At 54.2% G+C, this 22,063-nt stretch overlaps 1 protein-coding gene across 1 annotated transcript in view; it reads right to left on the bottom strand.

The window, feature by feature from the left end:
- Nucleotides 1-22,063, bottom strand: part of LOC121272604 (estrogen-related receptor gamma-like) — a 336,701-nt gene that overhangs the window by 215,979 nt on the left and 98,659 nt on the right. The window contains exon 2 of the mRNA XM_041179267.1: nt 9,488-9,604. Coding sequence (XP_041035201.1) covers nt 9,488-9,604 — 117 coding nt within the window. The remainder of the gene's footprint in view (nt 1-9,487; nt 9,605-22,063) is intronic.

Genomic DNA, 22,063 nt, shown 5'->3' with positions numbered 1-22,063 from the left:
AGTGAGCAGATTATTGCTAAGCAAGTGCCACTTGATAGCACTATTGATGATCCCTTCCATTACTTTACTGATGATCAAGACTAGACTGATGGGGCAGTAATTGGCCGGGTTGGATTTGTCCAGCTTTTTGTATACAGGACATACCAGGGCAATTTCCCACATCACTGGGTAGATGCCAGTGTTGTAGCAGTACTGGAACAGCTTGGCTAGGGGTATGGCAAGTTCTGGAGCACAGGTCTTCAGCACTATTGCTGGAATATTGTCAGGGCCCATAGCCTTTGCAGTATCCAGTGCCTTCAGCTGTTTCTTGAAATCATGTGGAATGAATGGAACTGTCTGAAGACAGGCATCTGTGATGCTGGGGACTTCAGAGGAGGCTGAGATGGATCATCCACTCAGCACTTCTGGCTGAAGATTGTAGCAAATGCTTCAGCCTTATCTTTTGCACTGATGTGCTGGGTTCCTCCATCATTGAGGATGGAGATAATTGTGAAGCCTCCTCTTCCAGTGAGTTGTTTAATTGTCCACCACCATTCACGACTGGATGTGGCAGGACTGCAGAGCTGAGATCTGATCCGTTGGTTGTGGGATCACTTAGCTCTGTCTATCATTTGCTTACACTGTTTAGCATTCAAGTAATCCTGTGTTATAGCTTCACCAGGTTGACACCTCATTTTTAGGTATGCCTGGTGCTGCTCCTGGCATGTCCTCCTGCACTCTTCATTAAACGAGGTTTGATCCCCTGGCTTGATGGTAATGGTAGAGTGGGGGATATGCTGGGCCATGAGGTTACAGATTGTGTTTGAGTACAATTCTGCTGCTGCTGATGGCCCACAGCACCTCATGGATGCCCAGTCTTGTGTTGCTAGATCTGTTCAAAGTCTATCCCATTTAGCACAGTGGCAGTGCCACACAACACGATGGAGGGTATCCTCAATGGGAAGGCGGGACTTCATCTCCACAAGGACTGTGCAGTGGTCACTCCTATCGACACACTCATGGACAGATGCATCTGTGACAGGCAGGTTGGTGAGGACGAGGTCAGTATGTTTTCCCCCACCACCTGCCCCAGTCCAGCAGCTATGTCCTTTAGGACTTGGCCAGCTCGGTCAGTAGCGTACCACTGAGCCACTCTTGGTGATGGACATTGAAGTCTCCCACACAGAGTACATTGTGCACCCTCGCCACCCTCAGTGCTTCCTCCAAGTGATGTTCAACAAGGAGGAGCACTGATTCATCATACCCAGGGGTGGTGATGGTGGTGTCTGGGACATTGTAACGTGTGATTCCATGAGGATGATGATGCCAGGCTGTTGCTTGACTAGTCTGTGAGACAGCTCTCTCCATTTTGGCACTAGCCCCCAGATGTTAGAAAGGAGGAATTTGCAGGGGCAGTGGGATTGGGTTCGCTGTTGTTGTTTCCGGTGCCCAGGTCGATGCCAGGGGGTCCATCTGGTTCCATTCATTTTGGGGCCTTTCTAGTGGTTCGATACATGTGAGTGGCATTCTTGGCCATTTCAGACTCAACCACATGTGAAACTGAGATTAAATATAGGCCAGACCAGGTAAGGATGGAAGATTTCCTTCCCCAAAGGGCATTAGTGAACCAGATGGTTTTTTATGACAATCAACAATGTTTTTATGGTCACTATTACTAAGATTAGCTTTTTAATTCCAAATTAATCACCTGCATTTAAACCCCACCAGATGCTGTGCTGATATTTGAACCTGTGACCCCAAAGCATTAGCTGGGGCCTTTGGATTACTAGCCCAATGACATTATCACCACACCACCACCTCCTCTTGTGAGCTAAAGGGGAGATTGGATTTGGCAGCCAGTTATAATGGGTTATTAGGTGCAAAAGGGTGTCGATTCACTGATGCAGAAAGGAAACCTCATCCCCAAATGGGTTTCAGACCTTTTACAGCTTCTCATTATTCAACAACACAGGATCCCAGAACCCATCAGTAACATGGCTAGCAACAAGGTACAGCAGTGTCTAATGATGAGAGAGTAGAGGGAACTTTAGTCTGTATCTAACCCTATGCTGTACCTGTCCTGGGAGTGTTTGATGGGGCCAGGGTAGAGGGAGATTTACTCTGTATCTAACCCCATGCTGTACCTGTCCTGGGAATGTTTGATGGGGACAGTGTAGAGGGAGATTTACTCTGTATCCAACCCCGTGCTATACCTGTCCTGGGAGTGTTTGATGGGGACAGTGTAGAGGGAGATTTACTCTGTATCTAACCCCGTGCTGTACCTGTCCTGGGAGTGTTTGATGGGGACAGTGTAGAGGCAGCTTTACTCTGTATCTAACCCCGTGCTGTACCTGTCCTGGGAGTGTTTGATGGGGACAGTGTAGAGGGAGATTTACTCTGTATCTAACCCCGTGCTGTACCTGTCCTGGGAGTGTTTGATGGGGACAGTGTAGAGGGAACTTTACTCTGTATCTAACCCCGTGCTGTACCTGTCCTGGGAGTGTTTGATGGGGACAGTGTAGAGGGAGATTTACTCTGTATCTAACCCCGTGCTGTACCTGTCCTGGGAGTGTTTGATGGGGACAGTGTAGAGGGAGATTTACTCTGTATCTAACCCCGTGCTGTAGCTGTCCTGGGAGTGTTTGATGGGGACAGTGTAGAGGGAGCTTTACTCTGTATCTAACCCCGTGCTGTACCTGTCCTGGGAGTGTTTGATGGGGACAGTGTAGAGAGAGCTTTACTCTGTATCTAAACCTGTGCTGTAGCTGCCCTGGGAGGGTTTGATGGGGACAGTGTAGAGAGAGCTTTACTCTGTATCTAACCCCGTGCTGTACCTGTCCTGGGAGTGTTTGATGGGGACAGTGTAGAGGGAGATTTACTCTGTATCTAACCCCGTGCTGTACCTGTCCTGGGAGTGTTTGATGGGGACAGTGTAGAGGGAGATTTACTCTGTATCTAACCCCGTGCTGTAGCTGTCCTGGGAGTGTTTGATGGGGACAGTGTAGAGAGAGCTTTACTCTGTATCTAACCCCGTGCTGTACCTGTCCTGGGAGTGTTTGATGGGGACAGTGTAGAGGGAGCTTTACTCTGTATCTAACCCCGTGCTGTACCTGTCCTGGGAGTGTTTGATGGGGACAGTGTAGAGGGAGGTTTACTCTGTATCTAACCCCGTGCTGTACCTGTCCTGGGAGTGTTTGATGGGGACAGTGTAGAGAGAGCTTTACTCTGTATCTAACCCCGTGCTGTACCTGTCCTGGGAGTGTTTGATGGGGACAGTGTAGAGGGAGCTTTACTCTGTATCTAACCCCATACCTGTCCTGGGAGTGTTTGATGGGGACAGTGTAGAGGGAGCTTTACTCTGTATCTAACCCCGTGCTGTACCTGTCCTGGGAGTGTTTGATGGGGACAGTGTAGAGGGAACTTTACTCTGCATCTAACCCCGTGCTGTACCTGTCCTGGGAGTGTTTGATGGGGACAGTGTAGAGGGAGATTTACTCTGTATCTAACCCCGTGCTGTACCTGTCCTGGGAGTGTTTGATGGGGACAGTGTAGAGGGAACTTTACTCTGTATCTAAACCTGTGCTTTACCTGTGTTGAATCGATTTCTAATTGTCAAATCTGAAGGAGATATCACAGTGACACATTCCAGTTCTTCTGACACAATTATTTAGCATATTCATCTGAATGTGAAATGATCATTTTTGCTATACATGATCCAAATAGAAAGAGGCAGCTGATGACAATAGACTCAGTGTTTCAAGCCTGCCAAATCAAGGTGGCTGCTGAGTGTGAATGGAGGAAGACATGAGACAGAGAAACATAAATCAACAATTCAGAGAAATATGAACATGACAATGTTAGCACTGCAGTAAAGGTTCACTAAATCTCCCAGTTTCCATGTTCCGCCTCCTTTCCTGAAAATGTCAATCTTTCCTGTGATACCAGGCTCTGTGTGTGCCAACCTTGGGATATCAAGCTCTGTGAGTACTAACCCTGGGATACCAGACTCTGTGAGTACTAACCCTGGGATACCAGGCTCTGTGAGTACTAACCCTGGGATATCAAGCTCTGTCTGTGCCAACCTTGGGATTCCAGGCTCTGTGAGTACTAACCCTGGGATACCAAACTCTGTGAGTACTAACCCTGGGAAACCAGGCTCTGTGAGTACAACCCTGGGATACCAGGCTCTGTGAGTACAACCCAGGGATACCAGGCTCTGTGAGTACTAACCCTGGGATACCAGGCTTTGTGAGTACTAACCCTGGGATACGAGGCTCTGTGAGTACTAACCCTGGGATATCAAGCTCTGTGTGTGCCAACCTTGGGATTCCAGGCTCTGTGAGTACTAACCCTGGGATACCAGGCTCTGTGAGTACTAACCCTGGGATACCAGGCTCTGTGAGTACTAACCCTGGGATACCAGGCTCTGTGAGTACAACCCTGGGATACCAGGCTCTGTGAGTACTAACCCTGGGATACCAGGCTCTGTGAGTACTAACCCTGGGATACCAGGCTCTGTGAGTACAACCCTGGGATACCAGGCTCTGTGTGTGCCAACCTTGGGATATCAAGCTCTGTGAGTACTAACCCTGGGATACCAGGCTCTGTGAGTACTAACGCTGGGATACCAGGCTCTGTGAGTACTAACCCTGGGATATCAAGCTCTGTGTGTGCCAACCTTGGGATTCCAGGCTCTGTGAGTACTAACCCTGGGATACCAGGCTCTGTGAGTACTAACCCTGGGATACCAGGCTCTGTGAGTACTAACCCTGGGATACCAGGCTCTGTGAGTACAACCCTGGGATACCAGGCTCTGTGAGTACTAACCCTGGGATACCAGGCTCTGTGAGTACTAACCCTGGGATACCAGGCTCTGTGTGTGCCAACCTTGGGATATCAAGCTCTGTGAGTACTAACCCTGGGATACCAGGCTCTGTGAGTACTAACCCTGGGATACCAGGCTCTGTGAGTACTAACCCTGGGATATCAAGCTCTGTGTGTGCCAACCTTGGGATTCCAGGCTCTGTGAGTACTAACCCTGGGATACCAGGCTCTGTGAGTACTAACCCTGGGATACCAGGCTCTGTGAGTACTAACCCTGGGATACCAGGCTCTGTGAGTACAACCCTGGGATACCATGCTCTGTGAGTACTAACCCTGGGATACCAGGCTCTGTGAGTACTAACCCTGGGATACCAGGCTCTGTGAGTACAACCCTGGGATACCAGGCTCTGTGTGTGCTAACCCTGGGATATCAAGCTCTGTGAGTACTAACCCTGGGATACCAGGCTCTGTGAGTACTAACCCTGGGATACCAGGCTCTGTGAGTACTAACCCTGGGATATCAAGCTCTGTGTGTGCCAACCTTGGGATTCCAGGCTCTGTGAGTACTAACCCTGGGATACCAGGCTCTGTGAGTACTAACCCTGGGATACCAGGCTCTGTGAGTACAACCCTGGGATACCAGGCTCTGTGAGTACTAACCCTGGGATACCAGGCTCTGTGAGTACTAACCCTGGGATACCAGGCTCTGTGAGTAAAACCCTGGGATACCAGGCTCTGTGTGTGCTAACCCTGGGATATCAAGCTCTGTGAGTACTAACCCTGGGATACCAGGCTCTGTGAGTACTAACCCTGGGATACCAGGCTCTGTGAGTACAACCCTGGGATATCAAGCTCTGTGAGTACTAACCCTGGGATACCAGGCTCTGTGAGTACTAACCCTGCGATACCAGGCTCTGTGTGTGCTAACCCTGGGATACCAGGCTCTGTGAGTACTAACCCTGGGATACCAGGCTCTGTGAGTACTAACCTGGGATACCAGGCTCTGTGTGTGCCAACCTTGGGATATCAAGCTCTGTGAGTACTAACCCTGGGATACCAGGCTCTGTGAGTACTAACCCTGGGACACCAGGCTCTGTGAGTACTAACCCTGGGATACCAGGCTCTGTGAGTACTAACCTGGGATACCAGGCTCTGTGTGTGCCAACCTTGGGATATCAAGCTCTGTGAGTACTAACCCTGGGATACCAGGCTCTGTGTGTGCTAACCCTGGGATACCAGGCTCTGTGAGTACAACCCTGGGATACCAGGCTCTGTGTGTGCCAACCTTGGGATATCAAGCTCTGTGAGTACTAACCCTGGGATACCAGGCTCTGGGAGTACAACCCTGGGATACCAGGCTCTGTGAGTACTAATCCTGGGATACCAGGCTCTGTGAGTACTAACCCTGGGATACCAGGCTCTGTGAGTACTAACCCTGGGATACCAGGCTCTGTGTGTGCTAACCCTGGGATATCAAGCTCTGTGAGTACTAACCCTGGGATACCAGGCTCTGTGAGTACTAACCCTGGGATACCAGGCTCTGTGAGTACTAACCCTGGGATACCAGGCCCTGTGAGTACTAACCCTGGGATACCAGGCTCTGTGAGTACTAACCCTGGGATACCAGGCTCTGTGAGTACTAACCCTGGGATACCAGGCTCTGTGTGTACTAACCCTGGGATACCAGGCTCTGTGAGTACTAACCCTGGGATACCAGGCTCTGTGTGTGCCAACCTTGGGATATCAAGCTCTTTGAGTACTAACCCTGGGATACCAGGCTCTGTGAGTACTAACCCTGGGATACCAGGCTCTGTGAGTACTAACCCTGGGATACCAGGCTCTGTGAGTACTAACCCTGGGATACCAGGCTCTGTGAGTACTAACCCTGGGATACCAGGCTCTGTGAGTACTAACCCTGGGATACCAGGCTCTGTGAGTACTAACCCTGGGATACCAGGCTCTGGGAGTACAACCCTGGGATAGCAGGCTCTGTGAGTACTAACCCTGGGATACCAGGCTCTGTGAGTACAACCCTGGGATAGCAGGCTCTGTGAGTACTAACCCTGCGATACCAGGCTCTGTGAGTACTAACCCTGGGATACCAGGCTCTGTGAGTACTAACCCTGGGATATCAAGCTCTGTGAGTACAACCCTGGGATATCAAGCTCTGTGAGTACTAACCCTGGGATACCAGGCTCTGTGAGTACTAACCCTGCGATACCAGGCTCTGTGAGTACTAACCCTGGGATACCAGGCTCTGCGTGTGCCAATTCTGCGATACCAGGTTCTGTGAGTACTAACCCTGCGATACCAGGCTCTCTGAGTACTAACCTTACGATACCAGGCTCTGCGTGTGCTAACCCTGGGATACCAGGCTCTGTGAGTACTAACCCTGGGATACCAGGCTCTGTGAGTACTAACCCTGGGATACCAGGCTCTGTGAGTACTAACCCTGGGATACCAGGCCCTGTGAGTACTAACCCTGGGATACCAGGCTCTGGGAGTACTAACCCTGGGATACCAGGCTCTGTGAGTACTAACCCTGGGATACCAGGCTCTGTGAGTACTAACCCTGGGATACCAGGCTCTGTGAGTACTAACCCTGGGATACCAGGCTCTGTGAGTACTAACCCTGGGATACCAGGCTCTGTGAGTACTAACCCTGGGATACCAGGCTCTGGGAGTACAACCCTGGGATAGCAGGCTCTGTGAGTACTAACCCTGGGATACCAGGCTCTGTGAGTACAACCCTGGGATAGCAGGCTCTGTGAGTACTAGCCCTGCGATACCAGGCTCTGTGAGTACTAACCCTGGGATACCAGGCTCTGTGAGTACTAACCCTGGGATATCAAGCTCTGTGAGTACAACCCTGGGATATCAAGCTCTGTGAGTACTAACCCTGGGATACCAGGCTCTGTGAGTACTAACCCTGCGATACCAGGCTCTGTGAGTACTAACCCTGGGATACCAGGCTCTGCGTGTGCCAATTCTGCGATACCAGGTTCTGTGAGTACTAACCCTGCGATACCAGGCTCTCTGAGTACTAACCTTACGATACCAGGCTCTGCGTGTGCTAACCCTGGGATACCAGGCTCTGTGAGTACTAACCCTGGGATACCAGGCTCTGGGAGTACAACCCTGGGATAGCAGGCTCTGTGAGTACTAACCCTGGGATACCAGGCTCTGTGAGTACAACCCTGGGATACCAGGCTCTGTGAGTACTAACCCTGTGATAGGAGGCTCTGCGTGTGCCAACTCTGGGATACCAGGCTCTGCGTGTGCCAACCCTGCCATGTATTTCACCAAGAGGATTTTCTTCACATATGAATCTGCATGTTGAGAATTTTGGGGTCTTCTGTTGAGAGCCTTCTATAAGGCCTGGTACTGATTCGTGTTAATCCACCAGGCATTGGAGGTTGCTTGAGCAGCCATGGTGAGTTAGACTGAGTGCAAGAGAGCACGTGGGGAGCTGGGAAGTTACACTGGGAAAATACAAATTCAATTATGTGTTTCTTCCCAAATGAGATCAGCGCCTTCAGGAAGAGAGGTGACCAGCTCACTCTGCACGGATGCTAATTTAATTAGCTTCCTGTCTCACAGGGGCCTCTTGCCTACCAGCGCTCAGCTTCCAGCGAAACACATCTTCATTGCATCCCATTTACTAAATACGCACAGCAAGGATGCGCTGCAGCAATCTGCTCACTGCTCCAAACCTTCATTTACCCATCGTTACAAATTGGGAAAAAGCCTGGAAGTATATACTGCCCCCAGGCATGTGTGTCCCAGAGTCAACTCCTTGTACAACCTGTGTATGTATGTGTGTGTGTGTGTGTGTGTTTGTCTGTGAGTGTGTCTGTGAGTATGTACGCGTGTGTTTGTGTGTGTTTGTGTGTCTGTGTGTGTGGCTCTGTGTGGCTGTGTGTGTATCTATATGTGTGAGTGTCTATGTGCGTGTGTGTGTTTCTGTGTATCTGTGTGTGTTTCTGTGTGTCTCTGTGTGAGTGTCTATGTTTGTGTGTGTGTCTGTGTTTGTGTGCGTGTATGTGTCTGTGTGTGTGACAATGTATATTTATGTGTGTCTGTGTGTCTGTGTCTGTGTCTGTGCGTGTGTGTCTGTGTGTTTGTGTGTGTGTGTCTGTGTTTGTGTGCGTGTATGTATCTGTGTGTGTGACAGTGTGTATTTATGTGTGTCTGTGTGAGTGTGTGTGTGTCTGTGCGTGTGTGTCTGTGTGTTTGTGTCTGTGTGTTTGTGAATGTGTGTATGTGTTTGTGTGTCTGTGTGTGTGTCTGTGTGTTTGTGTCTGTGTCTGTGTGCTTGTGAATGTGTGTCTGTGTTTGTGTGTCTGTGTGTGTGTCTGTGTGTCTGTGTTTGTGAATGTGTGTCTGTGTGTGTGAGTGTGTGTGTTTATGTGTGTCTGAGTGTGTGTGTGTGTTTATGTGTGTCTGAGTGTGTGTGTGTGTTTATGTGTGTCTGTGTGTTTGTGAATATGTGTCTGTGTTTGTGTGTTTATGTGTGTCTGTGTGAGGGTGTGTGTTTGTGTGTGTGTGTGTGTGTATGTGTTTGTACATATGTGTCTGTGTGTGTAGCAGAGGCTCCTGTATGGCCCATGTGTGTGAGTTACTGTAAGTTCCTATTATGTGCACAGTGCGCAGCGAGTTTTTTGAATAAAAATATTGTATTTACCTTCTTTCATCATTCCAACTTTCAGACATTTCATGAAGCGACAGGATTGGCAGGATTTCCGCCTGCGTTTGGTTATTTCACACTCGTTTCTGGCAGGACAGCTATAGTCAATGTTACCTGCTGGGGAAAGACATGGTTAGAAAGAACAGTACCTCACCCAGACCCTCACACTGACCCTCACTCCAACCCTCCCCCAGACCCTCACAACGACCCTCACTCCAACCCTCACTCCAACCCTCACACCGACCCTCACACCGACCCTCACTCCAACCCTCACACTGACCCTCACTCCAACCCTCACCCAGACCCTCACACCGACCCTCACTCCAACCCTCACCCAGACCCTCACACTGACCCTCACTCCAACCCTCACCCAGACCCTCACACTGACCCTCACTCCAACCCTCACCCAGACCCTCACACCTGACCCTCACTCCAACCCTCACCCAGACCCTCACACTGACCCTCACTCCAACCCTCACCCAGACCCTCACACCGACCCTCACTCCAACCCTCACCCAGACCCTCACACCGACCCTCACTCCAACCCTCACCCAGACCCTCACACTGACCCTCACTCCAACCCTCACCCAGACCCTCACACTGACCCTCACTCCAACCCTCACCCAGACCCTCACACCGACCCTCACTCCAACCCTCACCCAGACCCTCACACCGACCCTCACTCCAACCCTCACCCAGACCCTCACACCGACCCTCACTCCAACCCTCACCCAGACCCTCACACCGACCCTCACTCCAACCCTCCCCCAGACCCTCACAACGACCCTCACTCCAACCCTCACTCCAACCCTCACCCAGACCCTCACACCGACCCTCACTCCAACCCTCACCCAGACAATCACACCGACCCTCACTCCAACCCTCACCCAGACCCTCACACTGACCCTCACCCCCACCCTCACTCCAACCCTCACCCAGACCCTCACAACGACCCTCACTCCAACCCTCACTCCAACCCTCACCCAGACCCTCACACAGACCCTCACACCGACCCTCACCCCAACCCTCACCCCAACCCTCACTCCAACCCTCACACCGACCCTCACTCCAACCCTCACTCCAACCCTCACCCAGACCCTCACCCAGACCCTCACCCAGACCCTCACGCCAACCCTCACCCAAACCCACCCTGACCCTCACCCAAACCCTCATTCAAACCCTCACTCCGACCCTCACCCAAACCCTCACCACGACCCTCACTCAAACCTTCACTCCGACCCTCACCCATACCCTCACCCAAACCTTTGCCCCGACCCTCACTCAAACCCTCACGAAACTCTCACTCTGACCCTCACCCAAACCCTCACCCAGACCCTCACTCTGACCCTTACCCTGACCCCTCACCCAAACCCTCACCCAAACCCTCACCCCGACCCTCACCCAAACCCTCACTCCGACCCTCACCCCAACACTCACCCAAACCCTCATCCAAACCGTCACCCAAACCCTCACCCAAACCCTCACCCAAAACCTCACCCAAACCCTCACTCCGACACTCAGCCCATTCCTCACTCCGACCCTCACCCCGACCCGCACCCCAAACCCTCACCCCAACCCTAACTCAAACCCTCACACAAAACCTCACCCAAAACCTCACTCCGACCCTCACCCAAACCCTCACCCAAACCCTCAACCAAACACTCACCCAAACCTTATCCTGACCCCTCACCCAAACCCTCACTCTGACCCTCACCCAAACCCTCACTCCGACCCTCAGCCCATCCCTCACTCCGACCCTCACCCCGACCCGCACCCCAAACCCTCACCCCAACCCTCACCCCAGACCCTCACTCTGACCCTCATTCCGATCCTCACTCCGACGCTCACCCAAACCCTCACTATGACCCTCACGCAAAATCTCAGCCCGACCCTCACCCCGAACCTCACCCAAACCCTCACTCTGACCCTAACCCAAACCCTCACTATGACCCTCAAGCAAACCTTCACTCCGACCCACATCCAAACCCTCACACTGAACCTCACGCAAAATCTCAGCCCGACCCTCACTCCAAACCTCACCTAAACCCTCACTCAAACCCTCACCCGAAACCTCACCCGAAACCTCACTCCGACCCTCACTCAAACCCTAACCCAAACCCTCTCTCCGACCCTCATCCAAAACCTCACTCCGTCCCTGAACCAAACATTCACCCAAACCCTCGTCCAAACCCTCAACCCGAACTTCACTCAAACCCTCACCCTGACGCTCACTCAAACACTCACTCCGACCCTCACCCTGACCCTCACTCAAACCCTCATCCAAACACTCACGCCGACCCTCACCCAAACCCTCACTCCGAGACTTACCCTGACACCTCGCCCAAACCCTCACCCAAACCCGCACTCAAACCCTCACCCACATCCTCTCCCCGACCCCTCACCCAAACCCTCAATTCGACTCTCACCCAAACCCTCACCCAAACCTCACACCGACCCACACCCAAAACCACACTCCGACACTCAGCCAAACCCTCACTCCGACCCTCAAACAAACCCTCAACCAAACCCTCACTCAAACACTCACCCCGATGCTCACCCAAACCCTCACTCCAACCCTCACTGAAACTCTCACCCAAACCCTCACTCAAACCCACAACCTGACCCTCACCCAAAACCTCACCCAAACCCTCACTCCCACTCTCACCCAAAACCTCACCTCAAACCTCACCTCTACCCTCACCCACACCCTCACCCATAACCTCACCCAAATCCTCACCCAAACCCTCATCCAAATCCTCACCCAAACACTCACTCCGACCCTTATCCAAAACCTCACCCTGACCCTCTCCCAAACCCTCACTGAAACCCTCACTGAAACCCTCACTCAAACCCTCACCAAACCCTAACTCTGACCCTCACGCAAACCCTCACAAATCCTCACCCCGACCCTCACCCAAACCCTAATTCCGACCTTCACCCCGACCCTCACTCAAACCCTCACCCAAACCCTCACCCTGACCCTCACTCAAACCCTCACACCGACCATCACCCTGACCCTCACCCTGAACCTCACACCGACCCTCACCCAGACCCTCACAGACCCTCACCCAGACCCTCACACAGACCTTCACTCCGACCCTCATTCCAACCCTCACACCGACCGTCACCCTGACCCTCACCTCGACCCACACCCAGACCCTCACTCCGACCCTCACCCCAAACACTCACCCAAACCCTCACTCCAACCTTCACTCTGACCCTCACCCAGACCACACCCAAACCCTCACTTCAACCCTCACTCCGACCCTCACCCAAACCTCACACCGACCCTCAACAAAAACGTCAGTCCAACCCTCACCCAAACCCTCATTCCAACCCTCAACCAAACCCTCAACCAAACCCTCACTCCGACCCTCACTGAAACTCTCACCCAAACCCTCACTCAAACTCTCACCCAAAACCTCACTCTGATCCTCACCCAAAACCTCACTCTGACCGTCACCCAAACCCTCACTCCGACCCTCACCCAAACACTTACTCCAACCCTCAACCAAACCCTCAACCAAACCCTCACTCAAACCCTCACCCCGATCCTCACCCAAACCCTCACTCCTACCCTCACTGAAACTCTCACCCAAACCCTCACTCAAAACCGCATCTTGACCCTCACCCAAAACCTCACCCAAACCCTCACACCCACACTCACCCAAACCCTCACCTCAAACCTCACCCGAACCATCACCCAAAACCTCATTCTGACCCTCAACCAAACCCTCACCCAAACCCTCACCCAAACCCTCACCCAAACCCTCACCCAAAACCTCACTCCAACACTCAACCAAACCCTCACTCAAACCTTCACTCCGACCCTCATCCAAAACCTCACTCCAACCGTCAACAAAACCCTCACCCAAAACCTCACCCAAACCCTCACTCAAACCCTCGCTCAAACCCTCGCTCAAACCCTCACTCAAACCCTCATTCAAACCCTGAGCCAAATCCTCAATCAAACCCTTACCCCAACCCTCACTCAAACCCTCACCCAGACCCTCACCCAAACCTTCAACCCGACCCTCACCCAAACCTTCACCCAAACCCTCACTCAAACCCTCACTCCGACCCTCACCCAAACCCTCACCATGACCCTCACTCAAACCTTCACTCCGACCCTCACCCATACCCTCACCCAAACATTTGCCCCGACCCTCACTCAAATCCTCACGAAACTCTCACTCCGACCCTCACCCAAACCCTCACTCTGACCCTCACCCCAACACTCACCCAAACCCTCATCCAAATCCTCACCGAAACACTCACTCCGACCCTCATCCAAAACCTCACTCCAACCGTCAACCAAACCCTCACCCAAATCTTCACCCAAACTCTTACCCCAACCCTCACGCGACCCCTCACTCCGACCCTCGCCTAAACATTCAGCCAAACCCTCACCCAAACCCTCACCCAAACACTCACCCAAACCCTCACCCCAACCCTCACCCAAACCCTCACTCTGACCCTTACCCTGAACCCTCATCCAAACCCTCAACCAAACCCTCACTCAAACCCTCACTCAAACCCTCACCCCGACCCTCACCCAAAACCTCACTCTGACCCTCACCCCAACACTCACCCAAACCCTCATCCAAACCCTCACCCAAACCCTCACCCAAAACCTCACCCAAACCCTCACTCCGACACTCACGCCAACCCTCCTCAAACCCTCACCCAAACACTCAACCAAACCCTCGCCCAAACCTTATCCTGACCCCTCACCCAAACCCTCACTCCGACCCTCACCCAAACCCTCACTCCGACCCTCAGCCCATCCCTCACTCCGACCCTCACCCTGACCCGCACCCCAAACCCTCACCCCAGACCCTCACCCCAGACCCTCACTCTGACCCTCATTCCGATCCTCACTCCGACGCTCACCCAAATCCTCACTATGACCCTCACGCAAAATCTCAGCCCGACCCTCACCCCGAACCTCACCCAAACCCTCACTCTGACCCTCACCCAAACCCTCACTCCGACAATCACCCGGACCTCACCCAAACCCACTCTGACCCTCACCCAAACCCTCACCCAAACCCTAACTCAAACCCTCACACAAAACCTCACCCAAAACCTCACTCCGACCCTCACCCAAACCCTCACCCAAACCCTCACTCAAACCCTCACCCGAAACCTCACCCGAAACCTCACTCAACCCTCACTCAAACCCTCACCCAAACCCTCTCTCCGACCCTCATCAAAACCTCACTCCGACCCTGAACCAAACCTTCACCCAAACCCTCATCCAAACCCTCACCCCGACCTTCACTCAAACCCTCACCCTGACGCTCACTCAAACCCTCACTCCGACCCTCACCCCGACCCTCACTCAAACCCTCATCCAAACACTCACCCCGACCCTCACCCAAACCCTCACTCCAAGCCTTACCCTGACCCCTCGCCCAAACCCTCACCCAAACCCGCACTCAAACCCTCACCCACACCCTCTCCCCGACCCCTCACCCAAACCCTCACTCCGACGCTCACCCAAACCCTCACCCAAACCCTCACCCAAACCCTCACCCAAACACGCACTCAAACCCTCACCCACACCCTCACCCCGTCCCCTCACCCGAACACTCACTCCAACCCTCACCCAGACCCTCACACTGACCCTCACTCCAACCCTCACCCAGACCCTCACACCGACCCTCACTCCAACCCTCACCCAGACCCTCACACTGACCCTCACTCCAACCCTCACCCAGACCCTCACACCGACCCTCACTCCAACCCTTCCCCAGACCCTCACAACGACCCTCACTCCAACCCTCACTCCAACCCTCACCCAGACCCTCACACCGACCCTCACTCCAACCCTCACCCAGACAATCACACCGACCCTCACTCCAACCCTCACCCAGACCCTCACACTGACCCTCACCCCAACCCTCACTCCAACCCTCACCCAGACCCTCACAACGACCCTCACTCCAACCCTCACTCCAACCCTCACCCAGACCCTCACCCAGACCCTCACACCGACCCTCACCCCAACCCTCACCCCAACCCTCACTCCAACCCTCACACCGACCCTCACTCCAACCCTCACTCCAACCCTCACCCAGACCCTCACCCAGACCCTCACCCAGACCCTCACGCCAACCCTCACCCAAACCCACCCTGACCCTCACCCAAACCCTCATTCAAACCCTCACTCCGACCCTCACCCAAACCCTCACCACGACCCTCACTCAAACCTTCACTCCGACCCTCACCCATACCCTCACCCAAACCTTTGCCCCGACCCTCACTCAAACCCTCACGAAACTCTCACTCTGACCCTCACCCAAACCCTCACCCAGACCCTCACTCTGATCCTTACCCTGACCCCTCACCCAAACCCTCACCCAAACCCTCACCCCGACCCTCACCCAAACCCTCACTCCGACCCTCACCCCAACACTCACCCAAACCCTCATCCAAACCGTCACCCAAACCCTCACCCAAACCCTCACCCAAAACCTCACCCAAACCCTCACTCCGACACTCAGCCCATTCCTCACTCCGACCCTCACCCCGACCCGCACCCCAAACCCTCACCCCAACCCTAACTCAAACCCTCACACAAAACCTCACCCAAAACCTCACTCCGACCCTCACCCAAACCCTCAACCAAACACTCACCCAAACCTTATCCTGACCCCTCACCCAAACCCTCACTCTGACCCTCACCCAAACCCTCACTCCGACCCTCAGCCCATCCCTCACTCCGACCCTCACCCCGACCCGCACCCCAAACCCTCACCCCAACCCTCACCCCAGACCCTCACTCTGACCCTCATTCCGATCCTCACTCCGACGCTCACCCAAACCCTCACTATGACCCTCACGCAAAATCTCAGCCCGACCCTCACCCCGAACCTCACCCAAACCCTCACTCTGACCCTCACCCAAACCCTCACTATGACCCTCAAGCAAACCTTCACTCCGACCCACATCCAAACCCTCACACTGAACCTCACGCAAAATCTCAGCCCGACCCTCACTCCAAACCTCACCTAAACCCTCACTCAAACCCTCACCCGAAACCTCACCCGAAACCTCACTCCGACCCTCACTCAAACCCTAACCCAAACCCTCTCTCCGACCCTCATCCAAAACCTCACTCCGTCCCTGAACCAAACATTCACCCAAACCCTCGTCCAAACCCTCAGCCCGAACTTCACTCAAACCCTCACCCTGACGCTCACTCAAACACTCACTCCGACCCTCACCCTGACCCTCACTCAAACCCTCATCCAAACACTCACGCCGACCCTCACCCAAACCCTCACTCCGAGACTTACCCTGACACCTCGCCCAAACCCTCACCCAAACCCGCACTCAAACCCTCACCCACATCCTCTCCCCGACCCCTCACCCAAACCCTCACTCCGACCCTCACCCAAACCCTCACCCAAACCTCACACCGACCCTCACCCAAAACCTCACTCCGACACTCAGCCAAACCCTCACTCCGACCCTCAAACAAACCCTCAACCAAACCCTCACTCAAACACTCACCCCGATGCTCACCCAAACCCTCACTCCAACCCTCACTGAAACTCTCACCCAAACCCTCACTCAAACCCACAACCTGACCCTCACCCAAAACCTCACCCAAACCCTCACTCCCACTCTCACCCAAAACCTCACCTCAAACCTCACCTCTACCCTCACCCACACCCTCACCCATAACCTCACCCAAATCCTCACCCAAACCCTCATCCAAATCCTCACCCAAACACTCACTCCGACCCTTATCCAAAACCTCACCCTGACCCTCTCCCAAACCCTCACTGAAACCCTCACCCCGACCCTCACTCAAACCCTCACCAAACCCTAACTCTGACCCTCACGCAAACCCTCACAAATCCTCACCCCGACCCTCACCCAAACCCTAATTCCGACCTTCACCCCGACCCTCACTCAAACCCTCACCCAAACCCTCACCCTGACCCTCACTCAAACCCTCACACCGACCATCACCCTGACCCTCACCCTGAACCTCACACCGACCCTCACCCAGACCCTCACAGACCCTCACCCAGACCCTCACACAGACCTTCACTCCGACCCTCATTCCAACCCTCACACCGACCGTCACCCTGACCCTCACCTCGACCCACACCCAGACCCTCACTCCGACCCTCACCCCAAACACTCACCCAAACCCTCACTCCAACCTTCACTCTGACCCTCACCCAGACCACACCCAAACCCTCACTTCAACCCTCACTCCGACCCTCACCCAAACCTCACACCGACCCTCAACAAAAACGTCAGTCCAACCCTCACCCAAACCCTCATTCCAACCCTCAACCAAACCCTCAACCAAACCCTCACTCCGACCCTCACTGAAACTCTCACCCAAACCCTCACTCAAACTCTCACCCAAAACCTCACTCTGATCCTCACCCAAAACCTCACTCTGACCGTCACCCAAACCCTCACTCCGACCCTCACCCAAACACTTACTCCAACCCTCAACCAAACCCTCAACCAAACCCTCACTCAAACCCTCACCCCGATCCTCACCCAAACCCTCACTCCTACCCTCACTGAAACTCTCACCCAAACCCTCACTCAAAACCGCATCTTGACCCTCACCCAAAACCTCACCCAAACCCTCACACCCACACTCACCCAAACCCTCACCTCAAACCTCACCCGAACCATCACCCAAAACCTCATTCTGACCCTCAACCAAACCCTCACCCAAACCCTCACCCAAACCCTCACCCAAACCCTCACCCAAAACCTCACTCCAACACTCAACCAAACCCTCACTCAAACCTTCACTCCGACCCTCATCCAAAACCTCACTCCAACCGTCAACAAAACCCTCACCCAAAACCTCACCCAAACCCTCACTCAAACCCTCGCTCAAACCCTCGCTCAAACCCTCACTCAAACCCTCATTCAAACCCTGAGCCAAATCCTCAATCAAACCCTTACCCCAACCCTCACTCAAACCCTCACCCAGACCCTCACCCAAACCTTCAACCCGACCCTCACCCAAACCTTCACCCAAACCCTCACTCAAACCCTCACTCCGACCCTCACCCAAACCCTCACCATGACCCTCACTCAAACCTTCACTCCGACCCTCACCCATACCCTCACCCAAACATTTGCCCCGACCCTCACTCAAATCCTCACGAAACTCTCACTCCGACCCTCACCCAAACCCTCACTCTGACCCTCACCCCAACGCTCACCCAAACCCTCATCCAAATCCTCACCGAAACACTCACTCCGACCCTCATCCAAAACCTCACTCCAACCGTCAACCAAACCCTCACCCAAATCTTCACCCAAACTCTTACCCCAACCCTCACGCGACCCCTCACTCCGACCCTCGCCTAAACATTCAGCCAAACCCTCACCCAAACCCTCACCCAAACACTCACCCAAACCCTCACCCCAACCCTCACCCAAACCCTCACTCTGACCCTTACCCTGACCCCTCATCCAAACCCTCAACCAAACCCTCACTCAAACCCTCACTCAAACCCTCACCCCGACCCTCACCCAAAACCTCACTCTGACCCTCACCCCAACACTCACCCAAACCCTCATCCAAACCCTCACCCAAACCCTCACCCAAAACCTCACCCAAACCCTCACTCCGACACTCACGCCAACCCTCCTCAAACCCTCACCCAAACCCTCAACCAAACCCTCGCCCAAACCTTATCCTGACCCCTCACCCAAACCCTCACTCCGACCCTCACCCAAACCCTCACTCCGACCCTCAGCCCATCCCTCACTCCGACCCTCACCCTGACCCGCACCCCAAACCCTCACCCCAGACCCTCACCCCAGACCCTCACTCTGACCCTCATTCCGATCCTCACTCCGACGCTCACCCAAATCCTCACTATGACCCTCACGCAAAATCTCAGCCCGACCCTCACCCCGAACCTCACCCAAACCCTCACTCTGACCCTCACCCAAACCCTCACTCCGACAATCACCCGGACCTCACCCAAACCCACTCTGACCCTCACCCAAACCCTCACCCAAACCCTAACTCAAACCCTCACACAAAACCTCACCCAAAACCTCACTCCGACCCTCACCCAAACCCTCACCCAAACCCTCACTCAAACCCTCACCCGAAACCTCACCCGAAACCTCACTCGACCCTCACTCAAACCCTCACCCAAACCCTCTCTCCGACCCTCATCAAAACCTCACTCCGACCCTGAACCAAACCTTCACCCAAACCCTCATCCAAACCCTCACCCCGACCTTTACTCAAACCCTCACCCTGACGCTCACTCAAACCCTCACTCCGACCCTCACCCCGACCCTCACTCAAACCCTCATCCAAACACTCACCCCGACCCTCACCCAAACCCTCACTCCAAGCCTTACCCTGACCCCTCGCCCAAACCCTCACCCAAACCCGCACTCAAACCCTCACCCACACCCTCTCCCCGACCCCTCACCCAAACCCTCACTCCGACGCTCACCCAAACCCTCACCCAAACCCTCACCCAAACCCTCACCCAAACATGCACTCAAACCCTCACCCACACCCTCACCCCGACCCCTCACCCGAACACTCACTCCAACCCTCACCCAAACCCTCACCCATAACCTCACCCAAGCCTCACACCGACCCTCGGCCAAAACCACAATCCGACCCTCACCCAACCCTCACTCTGACCCTCACCCAAACCCTCACCCAAACCTCACACCGACCCTCACCCAAAACCTCACTCCGACCCTCACCCAAACCCTCAATTCGACTCTCACCCAAATCCTCACCCAAACCTCACACCTACCCTCACCAAAAACCTCACTCCGACACTCAGCCAAACCCTCACTCCGACCCTCAAACAAACCCTCAACCAAACCTTCACTCAAACACTCACCCCGATGCTCACCCAAACCCTCACTCCGACCCTCACTGAAACTCTCACCCAAACCCTCACTCAAACCCACAACACGACCCTCACCCAAAACCTCACCCAAACCCTCACTCCCACTCTCACCCAAAACCTCACCCAAACCCTCACCCAAACCCTCATCCAAATCCTCACCCAAACACTCACTCCGACCCTCATCCAAAACCTCACTCCAACCGTCAACCAAACTCTCACCCAAATCTTCACCCAAACCCTTACCCCAACCCTCACCCAACCCCTCACTCTGACCGTCGCCTAAACACTCAGCCAAACCCTCACCCCGACCCTCTCCCAAACCCTCATTGAAACCCTCACCCCGACCCTCACCGAAACCATCACCCCGACCCTCACTCAAATCCACACCCCGAAAGTCACCCAAACCCTCACCCGAACCCACCCCCCGACCCTCACTCAAACCCTCACCAAACCCTAACTCTGACCCTCACGCAAACCCTCACAAATCCTCACCCCGACCCTCTCCCAAACCCTCACTGAAACCCTCACCCCGACCCTCACCGAAACCATCATCCCGACCCTCACTCAAATCCACACCCCGAAAGTCACCCAAACCCTCACCCGAACCCACCCCCTGACCCTCACTCAAACCCTCACCAAACCCTAACTCTGACCCTCACGCAAACCCTCACAAATCCTCACCCCGACCCTCACCCAAACCCTAATTCCGACCTACACCCCGACCCTCACTCAAACCCTCACCCAAACCCTCACCCTGACCCTCACTCAAACCCTCACCAAACCCTCAACCCAACCCTCACTCCGACCCTAACCCCTACCCTCAATCAAACCCTCACCCAAACGCTCACCCAAACCCTCACCCCGACCCTCACTCAAACCCGCACCCCATCCCCTCACCCAAACCCTCACCCAAACCCTCACACAAACCCTCACCCCAATCCTCCCCCGACCCTCACCCAAACTCTCACCCAAGCCCTCACTCAAACCCTCACCCCGACCCTCACTCAAACCCTCACCCTGACCCTCATTCAAACCCTCACTACAACCCTCACCCTGTCCCTCACCCAAAGTCTCACCCAAACCCCCACCCAAACCCTCACCCCAAACCTCACCCCAACCCTCACCCAAACCCTCACCAACCCTCACTCAAAACCTCACCCCGACCCTCACCCAAACCCTCACTCCGACACTCACCCAAACGCTTATCAGAACCCTCACCCAAACCTTCACTCAAAACCTCACCCCGATCCTCACCCAAACCCTCAACCAAACCCTCACCCGGATCCGTACTCTGACCCCTCACCCAAACCCTCACCCGACCCTCACTCCAAACCTCACCCCGACCCTCACCCAAACCCTCACTCCGACCCTCACCCCAAACCCTCACCCAAACCCTCACTCCGACCCGCATCCCGAGCCTCAATCAAACCCTCACCCAAATCCTCAACCAAACCCTCACTCAGACCCTCACTCAAACACTCACGCTGATCCAAACCCAAACCCTCACTCCAACACTCACTCCAACCCTCACCCAAACCCTCACCCAAACCCTCACCCGGACCCTCACTCAAACCTTCACCCTGACCCTCACCCATACCCTCACACAAACCTTCACCCCGACCCTCACTCAAACCCTCATGAAACCCTCGCTCCAACCCTCACCCAAACCCTCACCCAAACC

This window comes from Carcharodon carcharias, chromosome 34 (assembly GCF_017639515.1).
Source record: "Carcharodon carcharias isolate sCarCar2 chromosome 34, sCarCar2.pri, whole genome shotgun sequence".
In the NCBI taxonomy this organism is placed as follows: Eukaryota; Metazoa; Chordata; class Chondrichthyes; order Lamniformes; family Lamnidae; genus Carcharodon; species Carcharodon carcharias.
Note: the sequence above shows the minus strand (reverse complement) of the source record. Positions and strands in the feature narration are given on the sequence as shown.